This window comes from Hypomesus transpacificus, chromosome 13 (genome assembly GCF_021917145.1).
Source record: "Hypomesus transpacificus isolate Combined female chromosome 13, fHypTra1, whole genome shotgun sequence".
Taxonomy (NCBI): domain Eukaryota; kingdom Metazoa; phylum Chordata; class Actinopteri; order Osmeriformes; family Osmeridae; genus Hypomesus; species Hypomesus transpacificus.
This window is the reverse complement of record NC_061072.1, coordinates 7,154,369-7,169,422: the sequence shown is the minus strand read 5'-3', so window position 1 is coordinate 7,169,422 and position 15,054 is coordinate 7,154,369. Positions and strand designations below refer to the sequence as shown.

Here is a 15,054-nt window from a genome sequence, read left to right as displayed (position 1 = left end):
CAGAGGAGAAGATAATTGAGAAGATTAGACTATGATGGAATGGAATAAAGGAAAGGAGAGTAGAGTAGAGTAACACTGGCACTTTATTGATCCCAGAAGTAATACCACTAGGATAGAAAATATATATATACACATTTTTTTTTGGGGGGGGGGGGGGGGGGGGGGGGGGGGGAATTCTCTCTTCTATTGAGACCCCCGCCCCCCCTGATTCCAAAAGTGGTCATGCGACTGTGTTTGACACAAAACGGAGAAATGTGCAGAGACAAAATGTTCAGAGATAAGATTTTAAGAGCATGAGTGTGAGTGCTGCCCAGATAAAGTCTATCAAAACAGGGGATTCAAAACCGCATCTGCGGAAGGACCAACGGTCTCTCAACCCTGACGTGCAAAATGAGAGTTAAAACTGTGTTTGAACAGAACTTTGACGTTCTCATAGCTCAACTTCAGAGTGAGAGATCAGGGATCGAGTCGAAGAAACGGTTGCTAGTCACAGTTACCACCTTCTAGAGGAAGTGATGACTTCCTGAGTGCTGTGTGATAGTTTAACGCGCTAGCTCTCTTGATCTCCTGTCCGCGTCAACACACAGCTCAGTGTGTCTCTTTTCACAGGTGCTGGTTCTCTCCCAATATCACCATCATGGCAACCCAGGATGGCGTATCCACAACGGGGGACAAGCTGCTGCATCCACCTGATCAGGCAAGAACCACCAGACTGTGTATAGTTCTCAGTGTAGCATTATTTTCTGAATGTGGGTTTTTGCTAGTTGTATAGGTTTCTGAATATGGGGTTTACGAGTTCTCTGAGGGTTATCTTAACCAATCAATGACGTAAACATGATAATTGTTGTATTATTATTGTATTGCATATTATTATTAGAAGTTTTTTGACAGCATGCTTTCACTTGCAGAAGCACTGGATACCTTCTTGAGAATGATATGTTTGTGAAAAGCAGTTACTGAGTTATGTTTACAGTGTGTGCTTTTTTTTCAAAGAACACGTTTAAAACCAAATTGGTGAAGGTATGGATCTTAAGTAGCCTATATTCTAGTTTCTTAAACCCAATGACTGTAACATGACACTTTACAGTCATCAGGTTTATGTTGTCACATTGGTCCAGGGTTTTTTTGGGGGGAGAAACAGTGTGTGGGTAGACGCCAGAAAAGTATGTGTGTACATTGATGTGTGAGTCAGTGTGTGTGTGTGCATGTGTGCCTTGCATGTGTGTAGGCAGCAGAAGGGTACAAGAGATCCCCTCTCATCTGATCCTTGCCGTGGGTCTGATAGTGAGAGAGAGAGAGAGAGAGAGAGAGAGAGAGAGAGAGAGAGAGAGAGAGAGGTGGCATCATAGTCTCTCAGTTCTCTCCACTGAAGTTTCCTTATTGTCTGTAAGGAGGAAGTCAGTCCTAACAGCGAGGGCTATCAACTGATTGTCACCCAGTCATTTGCATGGGATTGTTCCATTGTAAAAACTCAGATGTGTCTCGAACTCTATCCCACTGTGCAGTGTTAACTAGCGAACCATAACAGAGAGAGATCCATCTACAAGCACCGGACAGTAGGTAAAGAGGGTGATCCGTTTTGACTGTGTTGTTTCTTTCGCCCTTCTCCATGCAGACTCGAGGCTTGACCACGAACAGACAGGTAAGAAGCTTGTCACTGCCCGGGGGTCTGCCCCACACCACCGTGTCTCTGGTGCCAGGATTGAACATTTCTCTGTCTCTCTCTCTTTCTTTTTCTATGTCTTACCTTCTTTCTTCCTCTATTTCTTTTTTTTCTCTCTCTATACTTCCCCCCCCCTCTCACTTTATCTCTGCATTTCTTTCTTTTTTTGGAATTTTTCTCTGTCTCTGGGTCTCTTTCTCTGGTTATCTCTCTTTCTCTGGGTCTCTCTCTTTCTCTGGGTCTGTCTCTTTCTCTGGTTATCTCTCTTTCTCTGGGTCTCTCTCTTTCTCTGGGTCTGTCTCTTTCTCTGGGTCTCTCTCTTTCTCTGGTTCTCTCTCTTTCTCTGGGTCTGTCTCTTTCTCTGGGTCTGTCTCTTTCTCTGGGTCTCTCTCTTTCTCTGGTTCTCTCTCTTTCTCTGGGTCTGTCTCTTTCTCTGGGTCTCTCTCTTTCTCTGGTTCTCTCTCTTTCTCTGGGTCTGTCTCTTTCTCTGGGTCTCTCTCTTTCTCTGGGTCTCTCTCTTTCTCTGGGTCTGTCTCTTTCTCTGGTTCTCTCTCTTTCTCTGGGTCTGTCTCTTTCTCTGGGTCTCTCTCTTTCTCTGGGTCTCTCTCTTTCTCTGGGTCTGTCTCTTTCTCTGGTTCTCTCTCTTTCTCTGGGTCTCTCTCTTTCTCTGGGTCTCTCTCTTTCTCTGGGTCTGTCTCTTTCTCTGGTTCTCTCTCTTTCTCTGGGTCTGTCTCTTTCTCTGGGTCTCTCTCTTTCTCTGGTTCTGTCTCTTTCTCTGGGTCTGTCTCTTTCTCTGGGTCTCTCTCTTTCTCTGGGTCTCTCTCTGTCTGTCTCCAGGGCTCCCCAGGCCATGTGAGGAAGCTGGGAATGACCAGACGATGTAAAGACAGGAGGGTAAAGTATTGAAATAGCTCTTGCGCAAGTGAATGGCCTTGTCTTTACCAAATACTTCCTCAAAGTAAAGATGACGACATCTCCACACTCACCAGAAGCATGTTACTGTGCCGAGCAGAACGAGGAACAGGATCAGAAATGGGGTTCTTTTTTTCATGTTGTCTCAGGACTTGAAGGAGGACGAAAACCCTGAAGAAAAGGCGAAAAGACACAAGGAGCAAGAGGTGGCTGGCTTCGTCACACACCCGTTTATATGCATCAAATCATAATTACACTTGAATATGAATAAGCGTGCATGCTTAAAGCATCATTTTCTCCTCTCCCCTCCTGTCTCAGTTGAAGCCCCTGTATAAAGAGCTCCTATACACTATTGCCAACAAGCTGGGCAAGCCAGCCTCTGGAGAGATCTTCACTGACAGCCAGCTTCAAAGTTACATCAGAGAGGTGAGCAAACACACACACGCCCACACACACAAACAGATAGACTTATTTTTGTCACACTGTCTGTTTGGGCCAGGCCTTCTGCATGACCGAGTCAGAACACAGGAGTCTGATGGATTGGGTCAAGAACACAGAGGTGAGCCTGGGTCTTCAGAACCTTCTTCTCTAGAACCGTCTACTTCAGAACCCTCATATTTCGAACCTTCTTCTTCAGAAGTTTCCTCTTTAGAACTTTCTCCTTCAAAGCCTTTATTTTTAGAACCTTCTACTTCAGAACTTTCATCTCTTTAGAACCTTCATCTCCAGAACCTTCTGCTTTAAAACCTTCCAGCTGTGCTCCATCCATGATGATCACATCCATCCTTTGGGCCCACCATCATGACCTCTCTCTCCATCACATGGCTTGTCTCTCTGTCACATGACTCTCTTTATCACATGACTATCTCTTCATCACATGACTATCTCCATCCCAGCCTCCTGTTTACTGTCTGATGGCCACGCTGAAGGAGGCCAAAGGCATCCTGGGAAAAGACATCAGTGGTACGCCCTCAGATCTCACACCAATCAGAAACAAGCCTGAGAGTCAGATGACTGAGACTGTAATTACAAGACAGCCCTGTCCACAGTGCACAGTACTGTAAATTGTAGTAAAGTACAATACGGTACAGAACAGTACATTGTTGTAAAGTACAACACAGTCAAGTACAATGTCATAGTATTGTGTGGTCAAGTGCAAAACAACACAAGACAAAACCGTACAGCGCAGCTGTGGTGACCGCCGTGTGTGTGTGCGCGCGCGCCTGTGTGTGTGTGGTCAGGCTTCAGCGACCCGTACTGCCTGCTGACGGTGCTGGAGGACGAGAAGGAAAGCCGAGCGCGTTGCTCCAGACCCAAGCCCCGCAAGGCGGTGGTGAAGGACGCCGCCGAGGACGAGAGAGTCTACCAGACGGAGATCAAGAAGCAGACCCTCAACCCCATCTGGAACCAGACCTTCGTCATGTGAGTGTGTGTGTGTGCGTTGTCTGTGCCTGCGCATGCGAGCGTCGACCCGTGCGTGTATATGTGCGAGTGTTGTGATGGAATGTACGCGCGCGTGCGATTCTAAAAGGCTTTCATTCCGCCCTCCTTCAGAGAGTTCGAGGACATGGCCGGGGCCAGCTTCCACATGGAGATGTGGTAAGATGACATGCTCCCTCAGTCCCACCCTCGTCTCAGTATCCCAGCACCCTGGGCCCGTTTAGAAAGGGGAGGGGGAGAGGTTGGAGGGGATGCGGGAGGGGGGACAAGGGGGTGGGATGGGGGGGGCATAGCAAACTGTATTTTGATCGAGTCAAGAAACAGTCTGTGTTTACCAGGCACAGCGCATAAAAACACACACATTTCAGCTACCAGGTACAAGGCAACAATAGTAATATCTCCACTACGACATCACACAGTGCAAACAGTGTCGTACTGTATCTGAAGTGAGACATGGAACTGTTGCGGGGTGCACGCGCACACACTGCACAAACACATGAGTTGGTGTGTTCTGCTCCACAGGGACAAGGATGAGGAAGTGTCCCTTTCTCAGAAACTAGAGGAAATCAGAACCAACTTTCATGGACTGAGGAGGTGAACGCCCTCTCCGCTCCGCATCAGCACAACCTCCCAGCACACAGTAACACTGGAAAACGCTGACACACACACACGCACTCACGCTAACAGACCCGCGCTAACACAGCGCACGCACACAAATAATAACACGTACTTTAACATGCACACACGTACACACATACACAGTCATTCTCAGTGTGACTGTTTCCATCCAGGATGCTCAAGGATGCCACCAAGGAGAAGGGCCAGGACGACTTCCTTGGCAACGTTGTGCTCAGGCTACAGGTAGAGCTTCACACACACACACACACTTTACACACACACACTGTACACACACACACACACACTGTACACACACACACTGTACACACGCACACACACTGTGCACACACACACCTGTACATCAGAATGAACCTCAGAGTGTGTGTGTGTGGGTGTTGGTGTATGTGTGTGTGTATCTGCGTGCACGTGTGCCTGCTTGTGTGTGTGTGCTCCTTCAGGAGCTGCATTGCTCGGAGGACGCCTGGTACGACCTCCACCCGAGGACGGAGACGTACCCCGACCGAGGCCAGTGTCACCTGCAGCTCAAGTTCATCCACAGAGAGGTGGGACTCTCCGGCGCTGCCCGTCATCCACTGCCACCGGGCTGGACGTCTGTCATCCTGCCCTGAGCATGACAGGCGGGCTGCGCCTGTGGCGCTGGGCTCTGAGCCGGGTTCTCAGGGGGAACACTGGGGGCAGTTGGAGGCCGTCTTGTTCCTCTGATCGTCAACCGTGAAAGAGGAAGTGGTCGGATGTCACAGTTTTTTGACCGCCACTTCCAGATATGATGAAATGCAAAGAGTATTATCAGTCACACGCCTACTGTATTATTGTTATTATTATTATCATCATCTTCGCGTGAAATATTTCATGTGTTTTATTTATCAATCGCAAAGGAGTCAAAATATCTATGTATTATAAAGGATATACTATATATCTCTAAATAGTTAAATACGGTGTATACATGGGCTCCTGTGTATTGTTTTGATTGGCTGGAGCTATCTCCAGCTGCAGGGTAGTAAAGGTGTTGTGTCTTTGTCAGAGAGACGAGACCTTGAGCCCTGGCCGCAGCCCCTACATCAACTACTGTGGCATTCTGCAACAGTTCGTCCAGTCACACATCGCTAAGCAACCGGTAGGGGTGTAAACTGTCTTTTTGTCTGTCTGTCTGTCCGTATGTCTGTCTGTCCATCTGCCTTCCTCTCTTTTTCCTTCTACTTCTCTCTCTCTCCTTCTCTCTCCCCCAGTTTCTGAGCTGCACATAGGGGTTATGTCTGTGACATGTACTTGCTGCTTGCTGCTAAAGCTGTTGCTTGGTAACTCCCCCCTCTTCTCCCCCCCCCCCCCCCCCCCCCCCCCCCCCCCCAGGGCAGTGGGACATGGAAGGGGGAGTTATGTGGGGAAGGACAGACTCTGCTAGAGCTCTACGCCACTCAGAATGACCTTTCACCTTTCCTTCAGGACTTGGCGTAAGCACACTCATACACTCACGCATACACACACACACTCACACATACACACATGCAGACACACACATACACGCACTAAAACTCCAACACACACACACGCATACACACACACAGTCCAACACACACACATACACACACACCCACTTGATTTATTTGCAAATGACGTGTTTTTTGGTGCATGCATTTGCATCTGTGGTTTAAATGAGTTACTGTATGTGTTTGTGTGGTTGACAAGATATTGTGTGAGTGTGTATGTGGTAAACAAGATGCTGTGTGTGTGGGTGCGTGTCTCACAGAAAGTGGGTATCCTACAGTAAGCTGTACCAGAGTTTGGAGGTGGACTCCTCAGTGATGTTCCATCAACTCACCAGCATAGAGTACCACTGGCACCAACAGGAACTACCCTACCAACAGGTACCACAAACTACACTGTACGGTCTGGGACCCTGGAAGGAGCAAAGCTGGGATTTGTCAAATCAAATGTATTTGTATTGCCCTTTTACACGCAAGCATGTCACAGAGGGCTTCACATACGCCCATAGAACTGCCCCTCAACCCACCTAAACCCCTCAAGGTTTAGCACTTCAACTGAGTAGCACTTTAGAATAATGACATGGCATACTGAGTTGTTAGTATTGTTAGCGCATAGCTCATTTACGCCTGTGCGTGTGCGTGTGACAGAAACAGGAGCTAGGAGACTCCCTCCACAGCTTCCTCCAGTACGGTCTCTGTCTGGTGGCCAAGTACCGAGACATCTTCCCCCCGACTCCGAAGGCCACGCCCCGCCTCCACACGCTGCTCAGGTACCCAGCCAATCATGGAACAGCATGGTGTTCATGCAGCAACCTCGAGATCTGCACTCAAACGCTCGACCAATGATGGGCTGTGTTTGGGTTGTCTTTAAGAGTGTGCTAGTGTGTGTGTGTAAGTACATGGATGGTTGTGTGTGTGTGTGGAGATGCATGTATGTATATATGTGTGTGTGTGAACATATGGATGTGTCTGTGTGACTGTGGGCGTGTGTGTGTGTTTGTGTGTGTGTCAGTTTAGGAGCACACGGTGTGTGTGAGAGCAGCAACTTTACCTCTGTCTCCATACAGGATCCTGGCTCAGATCTGTAAGACCAAGGCCTTCCAGCAGCTGAACCCGGCCCAGTTTGACCTACAGGTGGAGGTCAGGGACGCGGTCCAGGTGAGGCCTGCTAGGGGGGGGGTGAGGGGTGTGTGTGTGTGGGGGGGGGGTGTTGGGGGGAGTGTTGGGGGGAGACAGACACAGGGAGAGAGGCATGTACAATGCAAGACAAGAGATTCACTCAGCAGACACTTTATCCAAAAATGACGTCAAAGTGGTGCCGATAGAAGGCCTCCGTTCAGCACCTTCATACGGCTCCTTTATTTATTCCTCTCATCCTCAAACACGCTCCCGTCGTCGTGCAGTCTCGCGGCTGACGTGGTTCATCACGACCCACCTGAGGCACCGTAAACTAGGGATGGGCATTCGACTAAATTGTCTTAATCGATCGTCGGGAGAATTAACGATCGATTTTCGATTAATCATTAACATTTTTATATTAAAATTCACTATTTATAGGCTATATTAAAATGCAGTGAAAATAGAAAAAACAGCGTGTTTCCGCATTGAGATCTGTGGCTATTACAAGAAAAACAACTATTTATGTAACTCCTAGAGACAGCTAGAAGCCTGTGCTCAAACACAATTGACCCTCGTTTTTTTCCCGGCTAATTAACAAAGCTTCATAAAAACCTTTGCCCTCAACAATACTTAAGGGTAGCATATCCATCTCGATGGACTTGCAGATCCGTTGGGTAATTTTCTCTGCTCGTTGTGCATCGCAGCTCCTCCGTGCTAGCACCGAGAGCAGGATGCACCGCCACTGACCAGGGTCGGATGTACGTTCTTCAAGTGGTAGCCTACATCATTTGAGTCGTGGAGGAGTTGTATTTATACTCAGCTTTGCAGTGTTGGCAGTGAACAAAGTAATTTTTTAGTCAATATGGTCTTACGCTACACTTCGCCGTGAACTCTTCATGTTTACTTTTGAAATACATGGAAACTCGCCGGTAACTGAGTAGGCATATGTGGCATTTTGGTAAAATGTTTACTTGCTACCACATAGCGAAATCCATTGCATTCTTTCAAGACTCACACTACGCAACAGAACACGCATTAGTTTTATCGATGAACAAATAATGTCATCGACTAAATTCTTAATGATCGATAATCGATCGTCGATTAATTATGCCCATCCCTACCGTAAACCCCAACCAGTTACCGTCTCCTCGGTTGGGTTTGGAGCTCCGTGCGAGGGGCGAACGCAATCATGACGTCACCGTTAAAACGTTGTTTGTGTGGATTTGTTTCCCCAGTCAGGCACACAGGATTGGTTTGCCATCCAGAAGGGCTTGCACCAGCCCATGACTAAGGTAAACGCATGCCTCCAGCTGTTGGTGTCAGATTTGGATTTACAGAAAGCATGAATGAGAAGGAGTGGAAATCTGAGTTGGAAGAAGCGACCAGGAAATTGAGTTGTTTGTTTGGTTTTTCTTGAGATATCACAGTCATGGCACTACATGACAAGACCTTTCGAAGACAGATGGTTGATCGAATGAATTTGCTTATGTAATGTTCGTGTATGAAAAACACTTCATGTAACATTACCATACACTAAGAATTCTAAGAATTGTTCTAAACTTGTTTGTAGTTCCAATGTTTTACTTTCTGTCTCCATCTTTTCTCCCTCTCCTCCCTCAGGACCTGTCAGAGACTGTCAGCGCCCTCTCCAGGCTGATTAGGGAAGTGCAGGAAGACATCTCCAACAACAAGGACACTTGGAACCGCGTGTTTGTCAGGTAAAGAGAATGAGTCCATTTAGCAGACACTTTGACCCAAGCTACATACGGGGTGAGGGGGATTCAAACCTGTGATCTCTTGATGTGTGACTTTGACTCTCTCCTCCGCAGTGCCGTCCAGCTGGATGCTTTCACTGTTGTCTATCAAAAGCAGGACTCTCTGGTAGGTGACAATAAGACAGGTTTTACTACGTTCTGTTCAAATGTTGAATATGAGTTTTTATTATTCATCTTAATAATACCTCCCCTGCCCCTCTCCTCCCCTCCCCTCCGTTCTCCTCTCTTCTCTCTTTTACTCTAATCCCCTCCCCTCCGTTCTCCCCTCTTCTCTCTTCTCCTCTAATCCCCTCCCCTCCGTTCTCCCCTCTTCTCTCTTCTCCTCTAATCCCCTCCGTTCTCCCCTCTTCTCTCTTCTCCTCTAATCCCCTTCCCTCCGTTCTCCCCTCTTCTCTCTTCTCCTCTAATCCCCTTCCCTCCGTTCTCCCCTCTTCTCTCTTCTCCTCTAATCCCCTCCCCTCCGTTCTCCCCTCTTCTCTCTTCTCCTCTAATCCCCTTCCCTCCGTTCTCCCCTCTTCTCTCTTCTCCTCTAATCCCCTCCCCTCCGTTCTCCCCTCTTCTCTCTTCTCCTCTAATCCCCTTCCCTCCGTTCTCCCCTCTTCTCTCTTCTCCTCTAATCCCCTTCCCTCCGTTCTCCCCTCTTCTCTCTTCTCCTCTAATCCCCTCCCCTCCGTTCTCCCCTCTTCTCTCTTCTCCTCTAATCCCCTTCCCTCCGTTCTCCTCTCTTCTCCTCTCTTCTCTCCTCCAGCTAGCTGGAGAGGTGCGGGAGACCTTGTCTCTGGTGGAAGATCACATGGACCAGTCTCTAGCCAACCACCTGTTTCCAATCTACCTGAGCCTGCAGGTCATCCACAAAGACAAGGCCTACCTGCAGAAGAGGTGGGCGGGAAACCGCTGCCGACTAGAACCATCACGCTTATCATGACAAATATAATTACCATTACAAGAACATGTATAGAGCAAACCATGGATATCCATGGTTTATAGAGCAGACCTTGTATATGGATTTGGGTGTCCATTACTTGGATCCCCAAAAAATAACAATTCAAATGTGACTTTTGAACAGTAATAATAGTATGGTTGTCACGGTTACAGGGGTAAATTACTGGAGCTGACCAACTTCCATGAAGGGTTCCGTGAGGCCCTTCCCTATTGGTTGAACAAGGCTTTCAGCACCACCCAGACCAGGGTGGAGAAAGCTGTCCAGGTGGACCAGGTGAGGAGCTCACGGCGTCTCCCTCACAGAGCCAGAATGGAGATGATGTACCGGTTCTGTTGGCCACGGGGCCAGCTCGGTCTCAGTCACATGTGGCCAGTGTTATTCCACCTTTAGGTCATGTGATATACCCTGGATGTGGAGCACGTCCCAGACTTTGTACAGTGGTTCCTCACCTCTTCCGCTCTTTCTGCTCTTTGTTTCTCCCTCTCTTTCCCTCTCTTTCCCCCCCCCCCTCTCTCTCTCTCTCTCTCTCTCTCTCTCTCTCTCTCTCTCCACCCTGTCTGTCATCCCTTTTCCTTGCTCTCCCCCCTCCCTCCTCCCCTGCAGCTCCAGCCCCTGCAGTCGGGCACCGTGCCCATCAAGCACAGCTCGTCTGCGGTGGACCTGGTGGCGTGCGTCCAGCCCGTCTGCCAGCTGTGGGAGCAGCTGTCCTGGCCCGACCCCGAGGAAGCCTTCATGCTCATGGTTAAACTCACCGAGGTAGACGCCAGTCCCCCGACTTTCTGCCTCTTTCACTCGGCGTCCGACGGCCTCAAACTCTCCGACTCGTACTCTGCCTCGAACGCTCTGACCCTGCTCTGGGTGTGTATGTGTGTTTTTACAGGATGTGTGTAAGATTGTGGTGACCTACTGTAGCATCCTGAAGGAACGGTGCAGGGAGCTGTCTGAGAACTCAGACCACGGCGATGCCATCAACATGGTGAGGAGACCGAGAGGAGGGAGGATGTAGAAAGGAAGGGAGAGAGAGATGGAGGGGAAGGGAAAGGAGAGGGATGTAGAAAGGATTAATCCCCCTCCCCTCCCCTCCCCTCCCCTCCCCTCCCCTCCCCTCCCCTCCCCTCCCCTCCCCTCCCCTCCCCTCCCCTCCCCTCCCCTCCCCTCCCCTCTCCCCTCCTCCCCTCCCCTCTAGCTGTGTGTGGTAGTCAACGACCTGGAGCACCTGCGCTCGGTCCTCACCCGCCTGCCGGCGCAGCTCAACTGGGAGGGGCTTCGCGAGCGCACGCGTCACGTGATCAAGGAGGTCCAGTTTCACAACACGCTGCCGTCGCAGCTGCAGCACGCCCAGGGGGTCCTGAACCGGGAGATCCGCTCCGCCGTGGACACCCTGGGCCGCAGGCTCAACACCGACATCGAGACGCACGTACGCAGCATGTCCAGCAGGGGGAGACTCCCCTCCAAGTCCACCGAAGATGTGAGGAAGTGATGTCATTCCGTTTCTGGTTGGAGCATTGTATGGTGGTGGTGTTGTTTTTTCTCATGCTGAGGGGAGTTCTGGTTTCCTTTCTTCTCCTCCCGCCTCCTCTCCTCTCGCAGGCTGTGGTTCCTCTGATGCGGTACCTGGAGAAGGAACTTCAGTACATGCACGAGAACCTGGTCCAGGAGAACTTCAACAGGTACCTGAGACGACACCACCACAGAGGGGTTAACCTTTGTGCGAATGTCTGAAAACAGCTCGCCATGTCAACTCCTCTCTCCCCTCCCCTCCCATCCACCCTCTTTTCTCCCTTGGATGTTCTCCACACCCAACCCCACCCCTCTCCACCCCCTCCCCTCTCCCCTTCCACTGAGATTTAGACTGGTTGTGTTTCGCGGTGTTCTCATGTGTGGTGTGTGTTTTCTCTACCCCAGCCTGCTAACTCCTCTGTGGACTAACTCAGTGAAGTGCCTACACCAGGTGGCCACCCAGCACGAAAACAGAGAGGGCCTTATGGTCTTCTGTCAGAGGCTGCAGTACACACTCCAGGTTAGTACACACATTCTAGGTTAGTACACACATTCTAGGTTAGTACACACACTCCACATTACACACACTCCAGGTTAGTACACACTCCAGGCTACTCCTAGTTATTTAGACTCCAGGTTATTCATTTCCATGGTGTGTCTATGTTGTTCCCATGGTCTGATTTATTTGTTTCAGTCGCTAGAGCAGTTTCCCCATGGCGAGTTTCGTGTGTTTCAGTGTCTAGAAGAGTGTTTCCGTGGCGTGATTTGTGTTTCACAGTCTAGAGCAGTGCTTTCATGTTTCATGTTTCGTGTGTCAGTGTCTAGAACAGTGTTTCCATGCCGAGGGCAACGGGCTGCCTCTGGACATCCTTCACACAGATGACTACAAGGTGAGGAACAGAAACCCCCCAGGATGAACAGGCAGCAGGTTCACGCCTGTCTACCATGTGAAGTGTTGTTTGGGCGTTTCTGTGTCGGCGAGTTGTTGACTCACGGTGGACTGTCCTCCGTCTCACCTGCGGCAGGTTCTGAAGGCCTACCTGACGCACAACTCTCTCAGCAGCCAGCAGCTCATAGAGAAGTTTCTGGAAAGGAAGGTCTGGGAGCAGGTACAGCCGTTTGACAGTCTACCTCTCTAGGGCATGGGGTTGTGTGTGTATGTGTGTGTCGGTGCGTGTCAGAATGTGTACCGTAGTGACAAGTATGGTGCTGTCTACAGCTATCTACGGTGTTTGTGCTCACCCGCACGTGTATCTGTGTGTGTGTGTCAGAACGTGTACTGCGGTGATAAGTACGGAGCTGTCACCCTGCTGGCGTCCTACAGGAGGTCAGACCAGAAGCTGCGTGTGGAGGTCCTCAACGCCAGCAACCTGCTGCCCATGGACTCCAACGGTGAGGCCACACACACACACACACTCTCACGCCGACACAGACAGTGACACAGACAGTGACGGCTGGCTGATGGCTGCTCTCCTGCAGGCTCCAGCGACCCGTTTGTGCAGCTGTGTCTGCAGCCGCGTCACACCTTCCCTGAGGTGGAGCCTCGCCGCACCGCCATCAAGACCTGCGACCTCAACCCACTCTTCGACGAGGCCTTTGAGTTGTGAGCAACACGGTTCCCCCAACTCTGCCTCTCTCTCTCCCTCCAGAGGAACCTCTCCTCAGGAAGTCTGCTCGGATATCGTTCTTCATGGTTTTACATTTGCAGTTGTGGTCATCTCGTTCCTTCCTCCCTCTCCCCACTCCTCATCCCTCCCTCCTACCCTCCCCACTCCTCATCCCTCCCTCCTATCCTCCCCACTCCTCATCCCTCCCTCCTACCCTCCCCACTCCTCATCCCTCCCTCTCCACTCCTCATCCCTCCATCCTATCCTCCCCACCCCTCCCTCCTACCCTCCCCACTCCTCATCCCTCCATCCTATCCTCCCCACCCCTCCCTCCTACCCTCCCCACTCCTCATCCCTCCCTCTCCCCACTCCTCATCCCTCCCTCCCAGCCTGGTGTCCCTGGAGCAGTGTCAGTCACCCGGGGCCAGCCTCGTGGTGACGGTGTTGGACCACGACACTCTGAGGACGGACGACTTCGAGGGCGAGGCCTTCCTGGCGCTCAAGGCCGTGCCGGGGGTGGGGGGCGGGGAGGAGGGGGCCGCGGCGGACGCCACCCCCGCTAGGATCCACCTGAAACTGATCCACCCCAAACCCAACGGTACCTCCCGACCACAAACAAAACATTTAACTACAAATATGTATACGATGTCTAAAACCGTGACATCGCTCCTTAAATCCCAGTAAACTACACATCTCTCCATCGTTAACTACATGTCTGAATATACTACTTGTATTTCAACATTTCCCCGTGCCAATTACACGTCCATCTATACTAACACACCCTTCTACGTATTTGTCCATGAGACTACACATCTACAGCATTTTGAACGTATGTTTCAAGTCATTTCAGTTGAATATGACTTCATGAATGAATTCAAAGTAACTATTTACCCTCATATTCTAACATGCAATATGACAATAGGACATATTCTAGAGTTCACTCTGTATGCCCCAAAATGTACAGTAGCAGTGTGTCTGATGTGCGTGTGCGTTCCAGATGACAGTATCCTGCGGCTGTTGGAGTCGAGGAGAGGAGAGAAGGACGTCCAGGTGTTTGTGAGGAAGCGTCGCCAGCGGGAGAAGCAGTCTCAGGAGGAGAGGGACCAGGAGTGACGCACACGCGCTTGCTTTCAAAAATAGACATTTGTTTTAATTGCTCTATTCCAAAACCGAGAGGAAAAGACACTGTATGTAACGCTGGGGGTTTTGGGGGGTGGAGTGGTCTGTGTGCTCAGGGGGAGGACGGGAGAGTGACAGTGATAGATCATGAAACACTCTCCTCAAGTTCCTACACACACACACACACACACACACCTGAGAAGGAACTTATGCCCCAACCTCACAGGCACTTGGGTAGATCAGACGTGATTGGATAAGGGGTTGTGACGGATTATAGAATAGTGCCTTCTGATAGGCCAATACATTTTTGGTCAAGTTGCTCACACCAATCAGATTCTGAGATCTACGCCAGTGTCTGTAGTGAGCGGGGACTCGTGAGGGGCTTGTTTGGTATCCATGGATACACAGAAACGCGCACACCCCCTATTTACCTGTTTCCTGATACCTCGTCTAATCGGGATCAGAGAAATGTATGACAGCACAGAGCAATGCAAAATGAAGACAACCTATGAAACAAGGTGACGTATAAAATGACAACAAAAATAAATTGTATGTGAAAAAAAAGTGACATTGATTGTTATTAAGTAGAAAAAAGGCTTGTCGTTTTGGACTACATGAAAAAATATATGTAATTTCAAAGCCTACATAGATGTGACTGAGTACAGTTGTCTTTTCGACTGATTGTGTCATCATACTCCCATTGTTCAGAAGAATCTGACCACGAATAAAACCTGAGTCTTAAACAGAGCCCATCTGTTCCTAACACACATTCCTCCTCCAACAGCACACCCTCCCACATTCACATGTGCTTCACTACAAAACCATGACAACTCTACATTTAGAAAACATTCCAAAA

The 15,054-nt window shown here is 49.7% G+C and overlaps 1 protein-coding gene across 1 annotated transcript; it reads left to right on the top strand.

Annotated features, from left to right (window-relative positions):
* Positions 1–349: 349 nt before the first annotated feature.
* On the top strand, positions 350–14,941 carry unc13d (unc-13 homolog D (C. elegans)). Its single transcript, XM_047031682.1, has 33 exons — positions 350–697; positions 1,616–1,642; positions 2,501–2,557; positions 2,725–2,781; positions 2,894–3,001; positions 3,075–3,134; positions 3,472–3,538; positions 3,817–3,997; positions 4,130–4,174; positions 4,538–4,609; positions 4,807–4,876; positions 5,092–5,196; positions 5,676–5,768; positions 6,002–6,102; positions 6,399–6,516; positions 6,784–6,905; positions 7,203–7,293; positions 8,490–8,546; positions 8,875–8,972; positions 9,084–9,135; positions 9,778–9,908; positions 10,125–10,245; positions 10,576–10,728; positions 10,853–10,948; positions 11,159–11,440; positions 11,563–11,642; positions 11,878–11,992; positions 12,291–12,362; positions 12,498–12,581; positions 12,744–12,864; positions 12,952–13,075; positions 13,469–13,677; positions 14,077–14,941. The coding sequence occupies exons 1-33, from the start codon at positions 638–640 to the stop codon at positions 14,190–14,192; spliced, it is 3,345 nt and encodes a 1,114-aa protein (XP_046887638.1). The 5' UTR covers positions 350–637; the 3' UTR covers positions 14,193–14,941.
* Positions 14,942–15,054: the final 113 nt, after the last annotated feature.

Excerpts from the sequence above, each read along its gene's own strand:
- unc13d (XM_047031682.1), top strand. The coding sequence starts at position 638 with ATGGCAACCCAGGATGGCGTATCCACAACGGGGGACAAGCTGCTGCAT. Across the intron at positions 3,002-3,074 it reads TTCAAAGTTACATCAGAGAG|GCCTTCTGCATGACCGAGTC; the intron begins GTGAGCAAACAC and ends TGTTTGGGCCAG. Across the intron at positions 6,517-6,783 it reads AGGAACTACCCTACCAACAG|AAACAGGAGCTAGGAGACTC; the intron begins GTACCACAAACT and ends TGCGTGTGACAG.